This window comes from Plecotus auritus (genome assembly GCF_963455305.1).
Source record: "Plecotus auritus genome assembly, chromosome: 3".
Lineage (NCBI taxonomy): Eukaryota > Metazoa > Chordata > Mammalia > Chiroptera > Vespertilionidae > Plecotus > Plecotus auritus.
The window spans coordinates 214,516,220-214,534,989 of record NC_137772.1 but is presented as its reverse complement, the minus strand read 5'-3'; the positions used below and the strand labels follow the sequence as shown (position 1 = coordinate 214,534,989).

The following is an 18,770-nucleotide window of genomic DNA, read 5'->3' as shown; positions in this document are numbered from 1 at the left end:
TATGTAGAACAGATACTACTAACCACCGTTTGTAGGTGAGAAAACTGACTCAAGTAAGTTGACTTGTCTAATTTTCATCAGCCTGTTCACAGAAGAAGCAGAATTAAAACCTGTTTGATGACTCCCAGTTCTTTCCGTTGGTCCAAATGGCAAAATATTTTTTTTCAGCTGAAATTATATAGATGGCATTCTGTTATAGAACTTTCCATATAGATCTTTAAATGTGCTGATTTTGAAAAAAGTATTCTGCATGATCACATCTTGATTGATTATTGCATAATACATTTAAAATTTTTTTCTGCTGTTGCTTTTTTTGTTCTTCATTGGTATTATGGGAAAGGTAGTAAGTCCATAGATTGAAAAAGCCTCCAGAATATAAGATATGAGACATTATTTTGAAGCAAGACAGAAATTTTACGTTTTTTTAGCACATAAGTAAACTAATCTTAAATTGTCACCATCCTTCGAATGAGTGTGTTGGCATGAGAAAATCTATACAATTAGATGTGGATATAAACATTATCATTTTTCTCCCATTTCTGTGATTCAGGAAGGTAAGGACTTAAAAGTGTAAGTACACAGTCACATTTTCAGCTTCTGTTCTTTAGCTGTAGGTTCCTAGACACAAACTTTGATTGCAAGAGTATTCTATACAAAGACAGCTTCTGGCCTCATGTTCAAAATTCAATTACTTCCTTCCTCTTAACATTTCAATACCTTTAAATAATAAAAGGAAGCAAGTATTCCTGGCTATCACTATGTAAACAAATCTGTTTTTATTGGTTTTCTTCCCCAGTTGCTATGCATATAAATATGACTTAGCTTTCTTTGATATTTTCATGCATTATTTGAGGGTTAAAATAAAATATGTGCATTTGATACACACAAATACATTACATCTAAGACATACAAGTTACTACATTTGAAACTTTAGCTTTAACTTTATTTGAAAGGAGGTTTTCAGGTGTCTAAACGCAACACTGACCTTCTCGAATCTTCCATGATTCCCCACTTTGAATTCCTTGAAAGGCATTTTGCCAGAGCACTAGTATCAAATGTTTTGTTTGTGTTAGTCACTTGTTTAAGCAGTCTAACTGAAATTCATAGGCTGTTTGTCTAGCCTGTGTATTTTGTATATAGGGCAATTGATTGTTTTCAAAATCATAGCAGAAAAGTAATGAATGTTCTTTCTTCTAGGAATAATCATGGTTGGGGTTATCGTTGGTTCAAAGAAGACTGGTATCAATCCTGATAATGTTGCCACACCCATCGCTGCTAGTTTTGGTGACCTTATAACGCTTGCCATATTGGCTTGGATAAGCCAGGGTTTGTACTCCTGTCTTGGTAAGTTGAAACTAACTATAATGTGTTAATCAGAATCTCTTTAAATAAATATTGTTATAGCAATGCCATGAATCTGTGATGGCCGTCATCCGTGTTAGAAGTGTGGTTGAGACTGATTAGGACAATAACTGCTATTTGTTATACACGTACTATGTTGTGGGTCTCATATATTTTTTCTTACATACTTGTTTTCTTATAGAATAGTTTAAAACTCTATATTATCATCTCCAATTTCAGATGAGAAAACTGAGGCTCATATAGGTTATGTATGTTACCCCCTACTGGTAGGAAGATTGAACACAGGTCTGTCATGTTCTATGACCTCTGCCCTTTCCTCTAAATGGGTAGCCAGTGAGGAGTCAACCTACAGTGTTCTGATACGTGCATTGTACTACTGTCCCAGAACATAAGCTTATGGTGGTGCTTGAAACCGAGTGATTTTTTCCCCCAATCAGAAACCAGCTTGGCAGTTAAAAGAAAAAAATCACCATGAAAATTAACTTGAAAACTGTGTGAAGTTGGAGTCATCTTATATATGTGATTTCTGATAACAGTGATAGAGTATTTATAGAATCTAAGGACTTGTTTACTGCGATCTATACTCTGGGACTACTACCAATATGAATGAATATGATTTGTGAGAATTGATTTAGTGCTGAAAATTGGTTGTGGTTCATTTTTTTTTAAAATGCCAAATTAAAAAAAATTGAAACAGAAAACCACAAGGGGGAAAAAAGATAGTTTATAAGCCAAACCAGGAGCATTTATTCACATATGCTCATATATTTTCATGGATATTTCACAGACTTATGCTTTACTTTAGGTAAGTGTAAAGTACGTTTGGTTTGAAGAAGCGTCTCAGATACATGTTTTTGAACTAAAGGAAGGACTTGAGCCTAACAAAGGCAGGAGTTGTCTACTACTTTCAGAGACATCAGGGGAAGCCTCATTTAGCACATAAAATTACCCGAATTCTGTAGTGAGCACCATAAAAATAATGCTCAGTGAGAGCTGATGCATATGTTCAAGGAATAGCCTTCTTATTTAGAAGAGTATATGTTTCTGCCTAGAATAAGGACACCAAACGGTTAACGGCCTAAATGTCAGATCTCGCTCCCATAGGTCTCGGGTTGTTTTGTTGTTGTGGAATGCACAAGGAATGATACAAATTCAGGTATACTCAGGGTAATCCTCAGTTCCTTTCTCTCCCAGTCAATTACAAACATAGAACAGGAGAGTTATGTTCTTAAAGGGATAATCTGCTCTAATGTATATTCTTGGGTGACAATTGGTCATACTTTTGTCCTCTAAACTATTACAGAGTTTAGAAATGGATGAAGTCAGGGATTGAAATATTAGCTTATGGCTAGTATTAGAGAATGTGACTTAATGTTGTCCTCCTACCGTGTTAAAGTTATCCACCCACTCACAGCCAGGCAGCTTGACGGCTTGTAGTCCTCACCCCTACAGGAACAGGCTGTTAATGACTGGTGAAGGGAGACTGTCATCAATGGACTGGATCCCAAAAGGGAAAGGGATGAGTTAGGCATGCTTGGTTCCCACTTCCCGAGCCTTACTAATTAGGTAAGACTCCCCAGTCTGAGGAAGCGGGAAGAGGGAAGAAGGGAGGGGTAGAAAAGGGTGAAGGGTTTCTTTCTAATATTATTAAGAGGACAGAAATTCTATGGGTCTGGCCAGGAACATTGAGAATGGAGTTGGGGATGCGATGGAGGGATGGTAATGGTTTGGGGATGGGTTCCCTTACATACATAAAAAATAAAGGTACATTATTTGCAGACTTGGGTACTTAATTACCATGCAGTCATTTTAACACATTTCTGAGCTGCTTCATTAAAGCCACAGTGGTAAAAAAAAAAAAAAAAAAAAGAATAAAGAATACCATTGAAAGATGTTATCATAATAAATGATACAGACCTAAGTATAAGATTCCAGAAGATAGATCAACTTTAGAGGAGAATAATGTGTGCTGACTTTTCAAATTTTATTTTCTAAAATTACACAAGTGATAAACTCTCCTTATGAATGACTTAATCATAATGTATTGTCATCTGAAGCTTCAGTTTTCACATGTTATATATGATACATTAGTAGTTTAACTGGATCAAGAAATAAAGCAAAGTAGAATGTTATCAGAGACCATAATTTTGAAAAATAATTTTATTATTAAATATTGCTTAGACTTTTTAGGCCTTGTCTTCTGCAAGTTGGCTCAAAACAATTCAAGCTAAACTAATTAAAATCAGATCTTGTTACATTTCACCTGTATCATTTATTTCCCTAAAAATAAAGATATTATTGCCCTGACCGGTTTGGCTCAGTGGATAGAGCGTCAGCCTGCGGACTGAAGGGTCCCAGGTTCGATTCCAGTCAAGGGCATGTACCTTGGTTGCGGGCACATCCCCAGTGGGGGGTGTGCAGGAGGCAGCTGATCGATGTTTCTCTCTCGTCGATGTTTCTAACTCTCTATCATCCCTCTCCCTTCCTCTCTGTAAAAAATCAATAAAATATATTTAAAAAAAAAAAAGACATTATTTTTAATGGGCTACTACAGTGATGTGATTTATAAGAAATAGATGTTTGGTCATTCAGGTGCTTGGAATATATTTCTCATATATATATTTAGCCTTTGTCCAAGGTTCCTGACTCACAGCCTCCCCAAACCCTTGGGATTTTCTGAGTGATAAGAGCAATGGGAACATCTTTTGTCATAGTATTTTGTCATAATATCTTGTCCTCAATGCCTGGAGTTGCTTCAGAGCCAAAAGGTGAAACAGGTGTCTTGTTATTCATAACCAGCCCCTATTCATCACTACTGGGTTTATGTTAATGAGGTGACTTTTGGAAAGCACCTAAGGATGGGGCCGGTTGGTTGCTGGGGGAACCACCCAGAGTAGAGGGATGGATCTTTCAGTCCCATCGCTGATGTCTGGGGAGGATAGAGAGGCTGGAGGTGGGATCACTCACCAGTCGCCAATGATTTAATCACGCATGCATATGTAATGAGGTCTCTATAAAACCCCAAAAAGATAGGGCTCAGAGAGCTTTGGGGTTGGTGAACACATAGAGATTTGGGAAGAGTTTTATATTTAGAGAAGGCATGGAAGCTATGGGCCCTTTCCCCATACATTGCCCTATGCATCTCTTCCATCTGGCTGTTTCTGAGTTATATCCTTTTATTTTATTTTTTTTATTCTTTTACTAGAGGCCTGGTGCACAGATTTGTGAACTGGTGGGGTCCCTCGGCCTGGCCTGTGGGGATCAGGCCGAAACAGGCCCAATGCACGGATTCATCCAGGGTGTGTCTGGCCCATCTCACCCAGTCCTGGTGGGCCCGGCAGGCTGGGGAGGGACCGAGGGAGGTTGGCCAGCTGGGGAGGGGCCATGGGAAGGCTCCAGGGCATGTTTGGCCCACCTGGACCGGCCCCCAGCAGCAAGCTAACCTACCGGTTGGAGCGTCTGCACTCTTGTGGTCAGTGCGCATTATAGCAACCAGTCCAACTATCGAACAAACAGTCGGACACTTAGCATATTAGGCTGTTATTATATAGGACTATAGGCCCAATGCATGAAATTCGTGCAAGAGTAGGCCTGCCTTCTCCTGGCTGCGGGCACTGGCTTCCCCCTGGCACCCGGGACCCAGGCTTCCCTCTGGATGCCCGCAGGCACGTGGGACCCGGGCTTCCCTCCGGCCCCGGCTTTGTGCGGAATGACGTCCGGCCTAATTAGCATATTAACCTTTTATTATTATAGATAATAAGCTGGTAATCTAGTAAGTAAAATGTTCCTCTGAACCACTCTAGCAGATTAATCAAACCCAAAGAGGGGTTGTGGGAACCTCTGATTTATAGCCATTTGACCAGAAACACAGGTAACAACCTGAACTTGGACTGGCATCTGAAGGTATATGTGTGTGTGTGTGAGTTGGGTGGGTAGATAGTGTCAAAATTGAGTTGAATGGTAGGACACTCAGCTGGTGTCTGAGAATTGATTGGTGGTGTGGGAACCCCCACATCCCAGAGTGGAATTGGTACTAGAATCATAGCTACTGATTGATTCCATAATTGATTTAATAAAGGTTTTTCTGAAGTGTCAGTGTTTGAACTACTACAGTATCTGCATTGTGAGCACTAGGGGGCCTCATAAGATAGCAGTTGTAAGCCTAGAATGCGTGGTATTCTGAACATTTAAGTTCCAAGACCCCATGCATCCTGCTGAGATGCCCAGTTCTTAGTAACAAAGTTTAATTCCTGAATTCTGTTAAACACTTAGCGGTCTTTAGAGACAAAAAGAGGTTTTCATGGCAGCTTTAAGTTTTGGTTATAAATAGAGGCCATATATTATATGGCTCTCCAAGAACCGGGCATTGAGAAAGTCTCACTTAGAATCTTGGATATTCAGAAATGACTTGGAACAGCTCCCCTCATGTGCTCTTAGCTTTGATACACAGTACTGAGACTCGCTGGACATTCATTCAGCGTGCTGCCTTTCTTTTAGTTCTGATACAATTTGCTGATTTCTGATACCTGAGGTGAACATAGGTCATCCACCCCACTTCTCACCTTTCCAGTTCTGGGGGGTTGCGGGGGGAGGGCAGGGGCAAAACAAGCCCAAGAGCTTTGTTTACTACTTCTGTGGACTTTATTTTCTGCAGTCACCCTGCGTAAGTCTTCATTCCCAGTGAATGGATTTCAAGTAGTAGCCTGGCATTTAGGCCTCCTGGAGCCCGTAGAAACTTACCTTCTCAAGGTTTGGCTTGCTCCTCCCTTCCTTGTGTCCTTGACTCTAGTCAAACGCAGCCATCTTCTGATTCTCATAACAAGCTGTGGTTTTTCTCTCTTCTTTCTTATATCATTCCCCTCCCCTCCAGGAAGGTTACACAGAACCTGCATTTTCCAGTCCTTTTCTCCTTTGACTTCCCTTGCACTTTATTGATACTTCTCTTAAGACATTCTTTACTCTTGGGCAGTCATTAGCTTTGTGTGTAAATGTCATTATAGGGTATAAGCTTGAGGATAAATCTGTTTTTATTTTTGTAGCACCCCATAGTGGTTGTTAAGCAAATTGCACTCCACCAAATGCTTTATTCCTTTTGAAAGCTACCAAATTAATGTGAGGAGAGGTTATTCAGGAAGTGGTAGACGCATGGAAAATAGAAGATAAATATATCTGTCTGATCTTGTCACAGTATATGTTCAGTAACATATTATAACAAAAAAATGATCCTTTTGATGAGGACTTAGTATTAGGGGAATATTGGTAGGGTATCTTGCCTTAGCAGGGAGTTTCTAGAGATTAGTATCACTATAGATAAATTAAAATAGCAATATATGGCTAGAAAAGATCTATTTCAAGTGAAAATAGGCACTTATTCATTCACATAGTAATCTTTCAACATGTAGTAATCCGTAGAGAGTGCTTGGGAAGGCACATGAGCATTTCTTTAATTATTGTCAGCTGAATCCAGTGGCTTGGCAGAGCCACATCCTGGAAACACACCTTGCCAGAGGCAGGAGTGTTGTCAGCTTGACCTTCAGCCCGGGCACCAGGGGGGGGGGGTTGTTATCTAAATCCAGCCAAGCACCAGGAATGAATATGACTTGGTCCCACCCGAGAATGCACACAATCTCCTTTGTCTTGACCTTTAGTAAAACTTCCTGTTGTTTTTTTTTTGCTGTATAAAATAAACATGCTGTATTGGCTCTGGGTCTCTGTCTCTCCTTCAGAGGACAGTGGTCCCACCCAGTCCCAGCTTTCCCTACTGTATTTGTGTCTGTCTCTTTCATTTTCTCAATCCCCAGCAGCCCCTACTCAGGAACCGGACTGCTCTCTAGCTGAGCTGGACTCGGAAAGGAGAGAAATATTTATAGTAATCTTTAAATGCTATTTAAAAAGAACTAAAGTTGGGCCAGTAACTTAAATACCTGTACACAATGATTGTTGTCTTTTCTTTCTTCTTATTTGCATAATTTTAAGATGATTTTAAAAACTCTTTTTCAATTATTTATAACTGCATGGCTATGTAATTCTTTTATGTATGTTTTTTTTTTATTTGAAAATTATCCACTTTTCTCTTTTTGAGCAAGTTCTGAGAAGCAAAATGTTGACTTCTCATTCTTCAAGGTTAACTTTAAAAAGATGGCTTAGTTGAAGCTGTAAGAGCAGTAAGAGCCTCAAGTTGTTGCTTCAGTCCTCTGGACACTAGCAAGGATGCCACCTGGTTATTTACACGACATTTTAGAATGTCACTGCCTTGATGTGGTGATGTGAGTAGAATCTAAATTTATTGTGCATGGCACTCTTCTTCAGAGGTTTTTTTAAATATATATTTTTATTGATTTCAGAGAGGAAAGGAGAGGGAGAGAGAGATAGAAACATCAATTATGAGAGAGAATCATTGAGCGGCTGCCTCCTGCACGCCCCCTACTGGGGATCGAACCCGTAACCCGGGCACATGCCCTTGACTGGAATCAAACCCAGGACCCTTCAGTCCACAGTCTGACACTCTATCCATTGAGCCAAACCAGGTAGGGCATTCAGAAGTTTTTAGTACTGCACCATCTTAGTTTAGAGTGATTCCTAGAAGGTCAATTTAGTGAGAAAATTCTGATGTTTATTTATAAAGGGCATTTAAAAAATTGCATCTTACAATGCCCATTGCTTTTTGCTTACACAGAAACAGCTAACATACAAAGGTGTCACTCCTAGCAGTTACATATTTCAAAAGAATTTAGGGTGGGAATAATGAATGCCATTAATTAAATTTTATAACAGTAGTTGCAAAATGCCACCGACAATCTAATAAAAGGTGAAATCAGTGGGTCAAAAAGATGGTGGTTATGTTGGGCAGTTAAGTGGAATCAGGAATCGGAACCACTGTAGCTGTATTAATCCTCCTTAGTTTATATATCAGGGAATCAGGACTAAAGTACACAGGTATTAATTAGGCTTAACATTCCCCTGAGTTTTACTTAGCACCTGTATTTGTTTCCTATTGCTGCTGTAACAAATAGCACAAACCTTGTTTCTGGAGGTCAGAGTCCAAGATGAGTTCTGCAGGGCTAGAGGCAGAGTGTCAGCAGGGCTGGTTCCTTCTGGAGGTTTCAGGGGAAAACCTGTTCCTTGCCTCTTCCATCTTCCGGGGGCTGCCAGCATTCCCTGGCTTATAATCACATCGCTCAATCCCTGCTTCTGTGGTTACATTGCTTTCTCTTCTGTAGTCAAACCTCCTTCTACGTCTCACCTAGAAGTACACCTGTGACCACATTTACGGTTCACCCAAATAATTCAGGACAACCTCCCCGTTTCAGAAGCCTTGACGTTGGAAGGATTTTGCTGTATAAAGTAACATTAAAAATTTGGAGTTTATTTTGCGGTGTGGATGTCGTTGAGGGCCCTTATTCAGCCTACCACAGTACCCAGAAATTAATACCAAATGTTATTTCAGTTAGGGTCATTTAAATAGATATTTTATTTAGGAGGAAGACATCCATTTAGATTTTTATATTAATGCAGAAGTTCATGGTTAGCTTTTTTAAAAAAAGTCTTATAGGCGTTTATGTGAGCCAAGTTTTTAAAAATATATTTTATTGATTTTTTACAGAGAGGAAGGGAGAGGGATAGAGAGTTAGAAACATCGATCAGCTGCCTCCTACACACTTCCTACTGCGGATGTGCCCGCAACCAAGGTACAGGCCCTTGACTGGAATTGAACCCAGGACCCTTCACTCCGCAGGCCGACACTCTATCCACTGAGCCAAACTGGTTAGGGCTAAGCCAAGTTTTTGAGGACATGCCCAGAAGCAAGATCTTAAATGATTGAGAAGATGCTCTGGAGCAGTGGTCGGCAAACTCATTAGTCAACAGAGCAACAAACCGCGGCTCACGAGCTGCATGTGGCTCATGAGCCACAGTTTGCCTACCACTGCTCTGGAGGGTGGCATTTTGAGTTCCTATTATGCATTTAGAATCAAAGGACAGAAACATAAGGAAGGTCCATGAAATCCCTTGGTGGTAGATTAAGGAGGCAGGAGAAAGCAAAGTGGGGAAATCTCTAGAATTGGATAATGGTTGGCTTTTTTTTTTTTTTTTTTAAATCCTTACCCAAGGCGTGAGGATATTTTTTTCCATTGATTTATTTTTAGAGAGAGCGGAAGGGAGGGGTCAGGAGAAGACAGAGGGAAAGAGAGAAGCATCAATGTGCAGGCTGACACTCTAACCACAGAGCAACGCTGGCCAGGGCAATGGTTGGCTTTTAATTGACTATTTTCTCTTGCTGATTGTGCCATTAATGGTTTTCTAAAAGTAATTCTTCAATTTTGTGAAACCTATAAAACACCAGTATATCCTAAAAAGAGGAATATTTTAGCACTTTCCTTTTTCTATATTTGTAATTTTTCCCTAGCTATCAGAATTGGATTAGAAGTTACCCAAGGAAAAGGAAGAATCCTATACAATTATACATATGATCTAATTTGATGGGAATGGGTGTGTTAGATTTGTTAGGAAATTGAAATAGAACACATTTACAGTAAATCATTTTAGTTACTTTTATTTTATCAGATTTTCCCACTCTTTTTTTTAGGGTTTAAAAAATTGGTATTTGGAGATAATTTCAATGTATAAAATAGTTGCAAAAATAAAAAGAGTAAAAAAGAAGCGCCTGTATATTCTATATCCTGATTCAACTAATGTCAAGGTTTTATCCCATTTGCTTTCTCTTTTTTTCTTTCTTTTTCTCAATATTACATATGTACAAGTGTATATACATTTGTCTTTTATGACATTGACAATTTTGAAGAATATAGTCTCCCCTCCTTTTTTTAACAATTGTTGGAATTAAAAAAAAATAGGTGGCAATTTATTTTTTATTGTAAATTGATTTTTAGAGAGAGGGGAAGGGAGAAGGAGAGAGAAACACTGATGTGAGAGCAAAACATTGATCGACTGCCTCCTGCATGCCCACTACCTGGGATCCAGCCCACAACCCAGGCTGTGCCCCGACTGGGAATTGAACCAGCAACCTTTTGGTGTATGAGACAATGCTCAACCAACTGAGTCACACTGGCCAGGGCTATTGCTGGAATTTTTTAAAAAATGAGATAATAATTCAGATACCATACAGTTCACCTTTTAAAAGTGTGCAATTTGGTGGGGTTTTGTACATTCAGCAGATTGTGCAGCCTAATGTCTAATTCCAGGACATTTTTATCACTGCAAAAAGACACCTTTAGCAGTCACTCCCCACTGTTCCCTTCCCCCATTCCCTGGCAACCAGCAATCTACTTTCTGTCTCTACTTTCTGCCTATTTTTAACATTTCAATAAATGGAATCATACAATATGTGACCTTTAATGTCTGGCTGTTTTTTCAAAGTAGAATGTTTTTAAGGTTCATCTGTGTGGTAGCATGGATCAGTTTGAGTAATATCCCATTGTATGGATTAACATCATTCCATTATATGAATATAGCACATTTTGCTTATCATTCATCATTTGATGGCCATTTGAATGGCTTCTACTTTTTGGCTATTATGAATAATGCTGCTATGAACATTCTTATACACTTTTGCATGACCATATATTTTCGGTTCTCTTGACACATACTTAGGAGTGGAATTGCTGGGTCATATGATAACTCTGGTTAAGTGTTTGAGGAACTGCACTCATTATTTTTTAGTTTCATTCCGAGAAATTTTTTCTTCTCTTTGAAAATTCAGGGCAGTGATTCAGGGGTTGGGATGGGTGTTTTTGTGGTGTGTGTGTTTTTTTTTTCAACTTCAGATGACCTTCCAGAGATTTAATATTGAGAATAACTTAAAAGCCTGGCATGGTGCTCTTCTATTGACCTGAAAATGAAATACTAAGATGATCTGACCTAGCAAAATAGTTCTTTTCAATTGGGTTTAATGGATTTTAATGCTTTTAGTTTCTGTTTAACCCTATAAAGAGATTGTTGGCAACCTTACTTGTTTTAGGAGATAAGAATGCTTCCTAATTAGGAATTTTTTTATCCTTATCCAGTGGTTTAAAAAGGAGAACTGGGAATCCATTCAATACAGGTTTTTTTTTTTTCATTTTTTGAAAATCATAGAGAAAAAAATGAAACTATTTAGTATTAGTCAAAGTCCTTTAAAGTCAAAGTCCTTTAAATGGAATAAAATCTTTAAATGAATTTTGTGGTTATAATTATTTTGAAGAGGTGATGGAAGATCAGATAAAAGCACAAGAATAAAGTTTGTTTGGATATTATTTTAATATCTATAGTAAATTGTTCCTACCTGATAGAAAAGAGTTTGTGTTTTTATCTAGTTTAAAATATCTTTAGTCATAGGTGAGAAGTTCTGTAAATACTTTAGGAAGGTGAAGAAATTCAAAATTCAGTTAAAGATAAGAATATGAATAGGGTTGAAGAATTTTGTGAGATGTCGGGAAAATTTAGTAACATTTAACTTAAATCTAAGGCTACAAGGACTTTGAGCTCAATTGTCTTTAAGTTATGAAGTCTCTCCTATACAAAATAAGTATTAGAGTTACTGAGAAGAATCCAGAATGCCCTGGCTGAAATCTCTGATAATAATAAAACCTCCATCAGTTAAAATGATATAACCAAAATGTCCTGGAATGATGTGACTGTTTTAAGAAGAGACAGGCAATTTTTAACATTAGGGAGATTTAAATATAAAATATTTGAGAATTTGACTCATGGTTTTAATGGTTTTATGCCAGTGAGGCAGTACATATTATGTGTGTGTGTGCACTTGTTACTTAGCCCATTGGAGTAATATGTCAGTCTTCTAATTCCATTTTTAAATTCATAATTAAGTAGTTGACCTATTCTTGTAGTTTTTAAATTGAAATCGTACCAAATTTGTATATGTATATATTTGAATATTTATGAAAATTTAAGACTCACTGTATTTGTACATTTAATTTATTAGCTTTATAAAGATTAGTATAAGTACTTGGATACTTTTATGAGACTGGTGAAATGTCTAACGTAAGTAGGATGTCTCGGTGTATTTAACGAAGCTTGTAAATGCTACTGAATATTATCCCAAACTCTTAAAAGTAATCTATTTGGTTGGGTGCTTGACATTGTGAATGTAATACTGTTACGTGCTCGATTGAGCCTGCAACCCAGGCATGTGCCCTGACCAAGAATCGAACTGTGACCTCCTAGTCGATAGGTGGATGCTCGATTACTGAGCCACTCGGGCTGGGCACCTTATCTACAGTTTGAAATTTGTAGAAAATAAATAGCCTGTGAATATGTTTGATAGCATATTTTCTGGTAAATTTTTAATATTCGCTACATGGTTAGAACAGATACTGAAATGCTGTCTCTGTTTCAATTTTAGAGAATTATTACTACATTTCTCCATTAGTTGGTGTCTTTTTCCTGGCTCTAACTCCTATCTGGATTATAGTAGCAGCCAAACATCCAGCCACCAGGACAGTGCTCCACTCGGGCTGGGAGCCTGTCATAACAGCTATGGTTATAAGTAGGTTAGTATTAAATGTGTGCAATCCATATGCCTGTATCTATGTGTACATTAAAACAAATCAATTGCCTGTTTTTATTTCTTGGGTCAATTATATTATTGTATATTGGGTCAATTCTTTATTATCCAAGGTAATAGTGGACATATTAGGAATTACATAATAGGAATTACAGAAATCAGTAGATGTAGAGAACCTCATTTGGCTACCGGTTTTAAACTTCTCTCCAACCAAATATTTACCAGATTGCTGAGTGAAATTTAGTGGTGTTTGTCTTTGTATGTGTGGGTGTGTTTTTGTGTGTGTGTTGTAACCTGACAAGAACGTTACTTGTTTTTCATAGTAAATTGCTCAGATAGGTAGCGGAAACCCTTAGAAATGTGTATACCATTAAACTATTTCCACTTCTAGGCCTCTGACAGGACTTAAGGATATAATTAAGGATATATGCAACAGATTTAGTTCCAAGGATCCTAATCACCGTGGAATTTTTAATGAAAGAAAGAGAGAATGCCTTAGAGGCCTAGCAGTCAGATATTGATCAAATAAAGTGTGATGCAGTCTCAAAAAGGAATCTCAGTCAGCCATTAAAAATAGCATTGTTGTAATTCTTTGACTGGGAAAGGTGTTCATTATACCCTTGGTGAAAAGAGTAAGCTAGAAATGAGTATCAATTTCCTGTTAAACATGGTAGATTGACGTGTTTATCTTCCTTCCTGAATCGACCAATATGACCATAAAAAGCTAAAAAGCTATAAAACTACAAAAAGAAGGAAAACAGAGAGGACAGCAAGTGAGAAATTCGTAAGATAGGAATGAAGCGGCTAGTTGTGAACAGAATGACAAAAGCTAAAACCCAACGGCCAGCAGGGGGAGCACCTAGTAGAAGCGCATGGATCTGAGCCTGGGGAGCCCAGGAAGGTGGAGAATTAGGGCCTTGAGTACTTCCGAAAGCTGAAATGAAGACTGGTTGACAGTGTATGTAAGAAGCAATTAGGTCCTAAAAGCCCTTCTCTAGCTTGACCACCCAGGTAGCTGCCCCTCCCACCTTAGCAGAAGGCAAGAATTCACTTCGGAGAGACTAAATGGGAAAGGCTCTAGATTCAGAAGCACCTGCTGGCAGTCAGGCTTACAGCTCCAGGCAAGAAATGAGATAACGTCTTTCCGGGGAACGTCTTCAGCTCAACAGAAAACCTGCATGTATTGACCCTGGCAGGTCTTTTAGTGAAGGAGCTGCATGCCCACCTGGCCATCGTTCAGTGAGGCCCACCTGCTGACCAGCTCTGCCCAGGTACACAGAGCTCCAAGTGTGCTTTCCCATGCCCTGTAAGGAGGGGGAGACTGTAGCCCTTCACCAGGCATTTGATTAAGGCTTCTAACATGAAAGACGGAGACAAAAAATGGTACTCAAAGAAAGTCGAGAGAGAGTTGAAAAACCTCAAAAAAACCTATCTCCAATGTCCTCAGAGAAATAAGCAAAGTGGTGGCATCCACAATTCTGTAAGAACAGAATGATTTCAGAGGAGGATTGAGAAAAACAAACAGGAAGAGCTCTTGGAATTCAGAAATATACAAAAGCAGAAACAAAATCAGTAGAATAGATAGAAGGTAGAACCGTCCTGGAAAGTAGAACAGAGCACAAAGAGAGGTAGACCATTGGAGGCAAACAGTAAGAAGAGGAAATTATCAAAGAAATAACATAAGGAATTCCCCAGAACTGAAGAACATGGGCTTCCAGAGTGAAAGGGTCCACTGTGGGTCCAGCACAATGAGTTGGAGCAGGAGGGACCCAAACCGAAGCACGTCGCCATAAATCCCCAAAGCTTCCAGAATGAAAACGAGTTGTATGAAAAGGATTGGGAATCAGAATGATGCCCACTAGCAACACCAGAAGTGAGTCCTTCAAAATTCTGAGGGATAATTTTGTGAACATAAAATATGGCCTCAGTATCAACCAAACAGAAGGACAGACTCAGGAAGTTTTCAGACATACAGGATTTCAATATATTTGTTTCCCACATGCCCTTTCATATAAAAGTTGACAAAAGACGATTTTATCAAAATAAGGAAATAAGAAATGAGATGCCACAGAGATGAGGATAGGTGCGTTTTTCTGTAATGTAGGTTGTTTTCTCCGGAGGATTCAGGAAACAGGATCCTGTGCAGTGCTGGGAGTTGGTCACAGGCACAGACTAAGCCTCCTCGTGGGGAGACTGACGGGTAGGTAGGGATGACAGCCGTCCACCAGGCCTAGAGAGCAACTGTCCAGGCTACCGGGAGAACAGTGGGCATCAGGAGCAAGGTCTCTAAGAAGAAAGAAAGTGGAATCGATTGATTACCTGTCGGATGAGCTTGACTGTAATCAGGGGCATGTCATTAACTTTGCTACAGATTTGAGGCTGAATTAGTAATAAGCAGCTAAAAAATTTAGGAAAAATATGAGACAGAGCAAATAGTACAAGTGAGGAATCTTAACAAGATGCTGTGTATTTCAGTTGTGAGTTATGATCCCATTGTTATAATAAAATAAACCCTAAATGTTTCACCAAAAATGATAACCAGACTGTCAAGATAGAGAAAGGAAGAGAATTGTGAAGGGACTGAAGTGAGGAGGGAGGAGTGAGATTAAATCCTCCATCTGCCACAGTGGATGCCGTTAGGGAAATGTTTAAAATTGTAAGTCAAGAAATAGTAGGGAAAATGTGTTATTTAGAAATACAGAATTAAATGCCAGAAGAAACAACTAACGAAGTTGAAAAGAATTGCTAGTGGAAGGCAGGATCTGGGGGGTGGGACCAGGGACTATTTTATAAGCTTTGTGGTGCTTTCACTTTTTAAATAATGCTCAGTGTTTGTTTGTTAGAAATAATTTTTTTTTAAACTTCACCCGAGGACATTTTTCCTTTGATTTTTAGGGAGACTGGAAGAGAGAGGGAGAGACAGAGAAACATCCATGTGAGAAAGACTCATCGATTGGTTGCCTCCTGCATGCGTCCAACCAGGGCCCAGGCCAGAGAGGAACCTGCAACCTGGGGATATGCCCTTGACCGGAATTGAACCCAGGACCCTTCAGTCCACAGGCCAACACTCTATCCACTGAGCCAAACCAACCAGGGCATGCTAGAAATGAAAATTAATAGAAGTAAAGGAAAATACTTATACAATTTGAGCTTTTATTTTTAAACATATACACGTTTTAAAATGTCTGGGAGGGTATTTACTAACATGCTAACAGTATAACTCTGAATGATGTAACTATGGTTGATTTTTATTTTCTTCTTTGTATTTAAATTTTCTATAACAAGTTTTATCTGGGCACAAAAATATTTTTAAATGTTTTTCTGCAAGTGTTAGTTGTATATGCATTTAAAGTATATACTTTCCTTTTTACAAGTAACTTATCTTGGAGATCAGAAAGAAACCCCTGAAATGTGGGGCTACAGCTTATATCATGTTTTATTTCCAACATTTGTGATTGACATTGATTTTTACCTTGAATATATTTTATCTATTTTTTTAATGTCTAATTATTTTATTTTTTAAAACTATCTCTTGCCCTAACCGATTTGGCTCAGTGGACAGAGCATCAGTCTGCTGACTCAAGGGTCCTAGGTTTGATTCCGGTCAAGGGCATGTACCGTAGTTGCGGGCACATCCCCAGTAGGGAGTGTGCAGGAGGCAGCTGATCCATGTTTCTCTCTTATCTATGTTTCTGACTCTCTATCCCTCTCCCTTCCTCTCTGTAAAAAATCAATAAAATAGATTAAGAAAAAACAACCCACAATCTCTTTTTAAAAAATATGTTCTTATTGATATTTAGAGAGAGAGAAAGAGAGAGCAATAGAGAGACAGAAACATCGATGAGAGAGAAACTTCATCATCGGCTGCCTCCTGCATGTCCCCTACTGGGGATAAAGCCCGCAACCTGGGCATGTGCCCTGACCGGGAATCAAACCAGTGACCTCTTGCCTCCTGAGTTGACACTCAACCACTGAGCGACACCAGCCAGGCTCAGGCTAATCATTTTATTTTTAAAAGTAGGTGTGTTTGTATATAAAGAACAGCTTCAAATTAGTACATTTCCTTCCCTCTTCCCTAAATTAATTGATTTTGTATCTTTCAGCATTGGAGGCCTTATTCTGGACACAACTGTATCTGATCCAAACTTGGTTGGAATTGTTGTTTACACACCAGTTATTAATGGTAAGAATTAGATATACTATTTCATAATGATGTCAAGTCTTTCTATGCTCTTAAATGCTAATAGGAATCTTAGGGCTCCGATTTAAAGAGGGCTGTCTGTCCCGTCCCATCCATTCTCTCTCTAATCCCAGGTTGCTGCTCAGAGCGAAAATGACATTCCCCCTTTTCAACATGCAGAACACATTTTTGAAAAGAACTGTTTCTTAATCTTATCACTGATAGAAGTTTGAGAGTCAGACATACCTGATTTTTAAGGGTAGTGAGGCAAAATATGATATTTCAGTTCTGGATATTTGGGTTGTATCTGCTATCTTGTGTTGTTTTACTGCTGCTCCTATCAATTTTCATGGATAAATTAGAGTTAGCTCAGTTCGACTCAGTTGCTTGAGTCACTTGAGTCCATGAAAATCTGTCATCCCCCCTCATTAAATTCAATAAAAATTAAAAAGAAAAAGAAAAGAAAAAAAAATCTATCAGTCCTCTGCTGATCCCTTTAAAATCTTACGTTTTTTCTTACCTATAAAATGGGAATTACAGTACTTAAGTTCACAGGGATTTTTCTGTGGATTCTGTTTTTTTTTTTTTAATATATTTTATTGATTTTTTACAGAGCGGAAGGGAGAGGAGGGATAGAGAGTTAGAAACATCGATGAGAGAGAAACATCGATCAGCTGCCTCTTGCACGCCCCCTACTGGGGATGTGCCCGCAACCAAGGTACATGCCCTTGACCGGAATCGAACCCGGGACCCTTGAGTCCGCAGGCCGACGCTCTATCCACTGAGCCAAACCGGTTTTGGCTGGATTCTGTTTAATAAGATAATTTTAATCCAGTCCTACTGGGTTTTGGTCTGGCTATCATTAAATTGGATTAGAGTATAGCCCAAGTGAATATACTAGTAATTTAAAAAGTAATTCTGCCTGGGGAAAACATGTCACAGGATATACTGCACATCTAGTATAAATTATTTTTATTTATTTATGTATAAGAAAACATTTTATATTAAGGTAAGTTCTCCAAGATCAATTTTATATCTAAAATTTCTACTCTACATTGAAATTTTTATATAGCTTTAGAATGTGCAGAGTATATAAGAAGATAATCTAGATTAAAAGATGACTTTCTTGAGGTTTTTTTTTTCAGTGCCATATACAAATTTCTTTAGTAACCTGAGAAGAAAAGTATCTAGCCTTGTCTTTTGAATAAATCTAGCGTATGGCCCTAGCTGGTTTGGCTCAGTGGATAGAGCGTCGGCCTGCGGACTCAAGGGTCCCAGGTTCAATTCCGGTCAGGGGCATGTACCTTGGTTGCAGGCACATCCCCAGTAGGGAGTGCGCAGGAGGCAGCTGATTGATGTTTCTCTCTCATCGATGTTTCTAAGTCTCTATCCCTTTCCCTTCCTCGCTGTAAAAAATCAATAAAATATATTTAAAAAAATCTAGCGTATGTTCTCTCATTAAGATGATAAACATGATACATCTTGTTGCCTAGTTTTATATCTTGGGCTTGATAGTAACTTTTAAAAAGTACTTATTTTGGTCTGCTTTCAGACCAGACAGTAAGTCAGATTTGAAAAAATAATGTCTTTCATAACAATGTTTTTCATGCCTTTGGAATATCTACCTCCACTTAAATAAATCCGCGTCTCAGAAGAACTTTTTATTTTGTTTCATTGGCCCAGGATGTGACATAAAGAGGCTTGCAG

At 38.6% G+C, this 18,770-nt stretch overlaps 1 protein-coding gene across 6 annotated transcripts in view; it reads left to right on the top strand.

Moving 5' to 3' along the window:
* Positions 1-18,770, top strand: part of SLC41A2 (solute carrier family 41 member 2) — a 78,469-nt gene that overhangs the window by 38,940 nt on the left and 20,759 nt on the right. For all 6 annotated transcript variants that reach the window (XM_080662892.1, XM_080662897.1, XM_080662895.1 and 3 more), the window contains 3 exons: positions 1,198-1,344; positions 12,722-12,869; positions 16,987-17,066. In XM_080662892.1, coding sequence (XP_080519018.1) covers positions 1,198-1,344; positions 12,722-12,869; positions 16,987-17,066 — 375 coding nt within the window. The remainder of the gene's footprint in view (positions 1-1,197; positions 1,345-12,721; positions 12,870-16,986; positions 17,067-18,770) is intronic.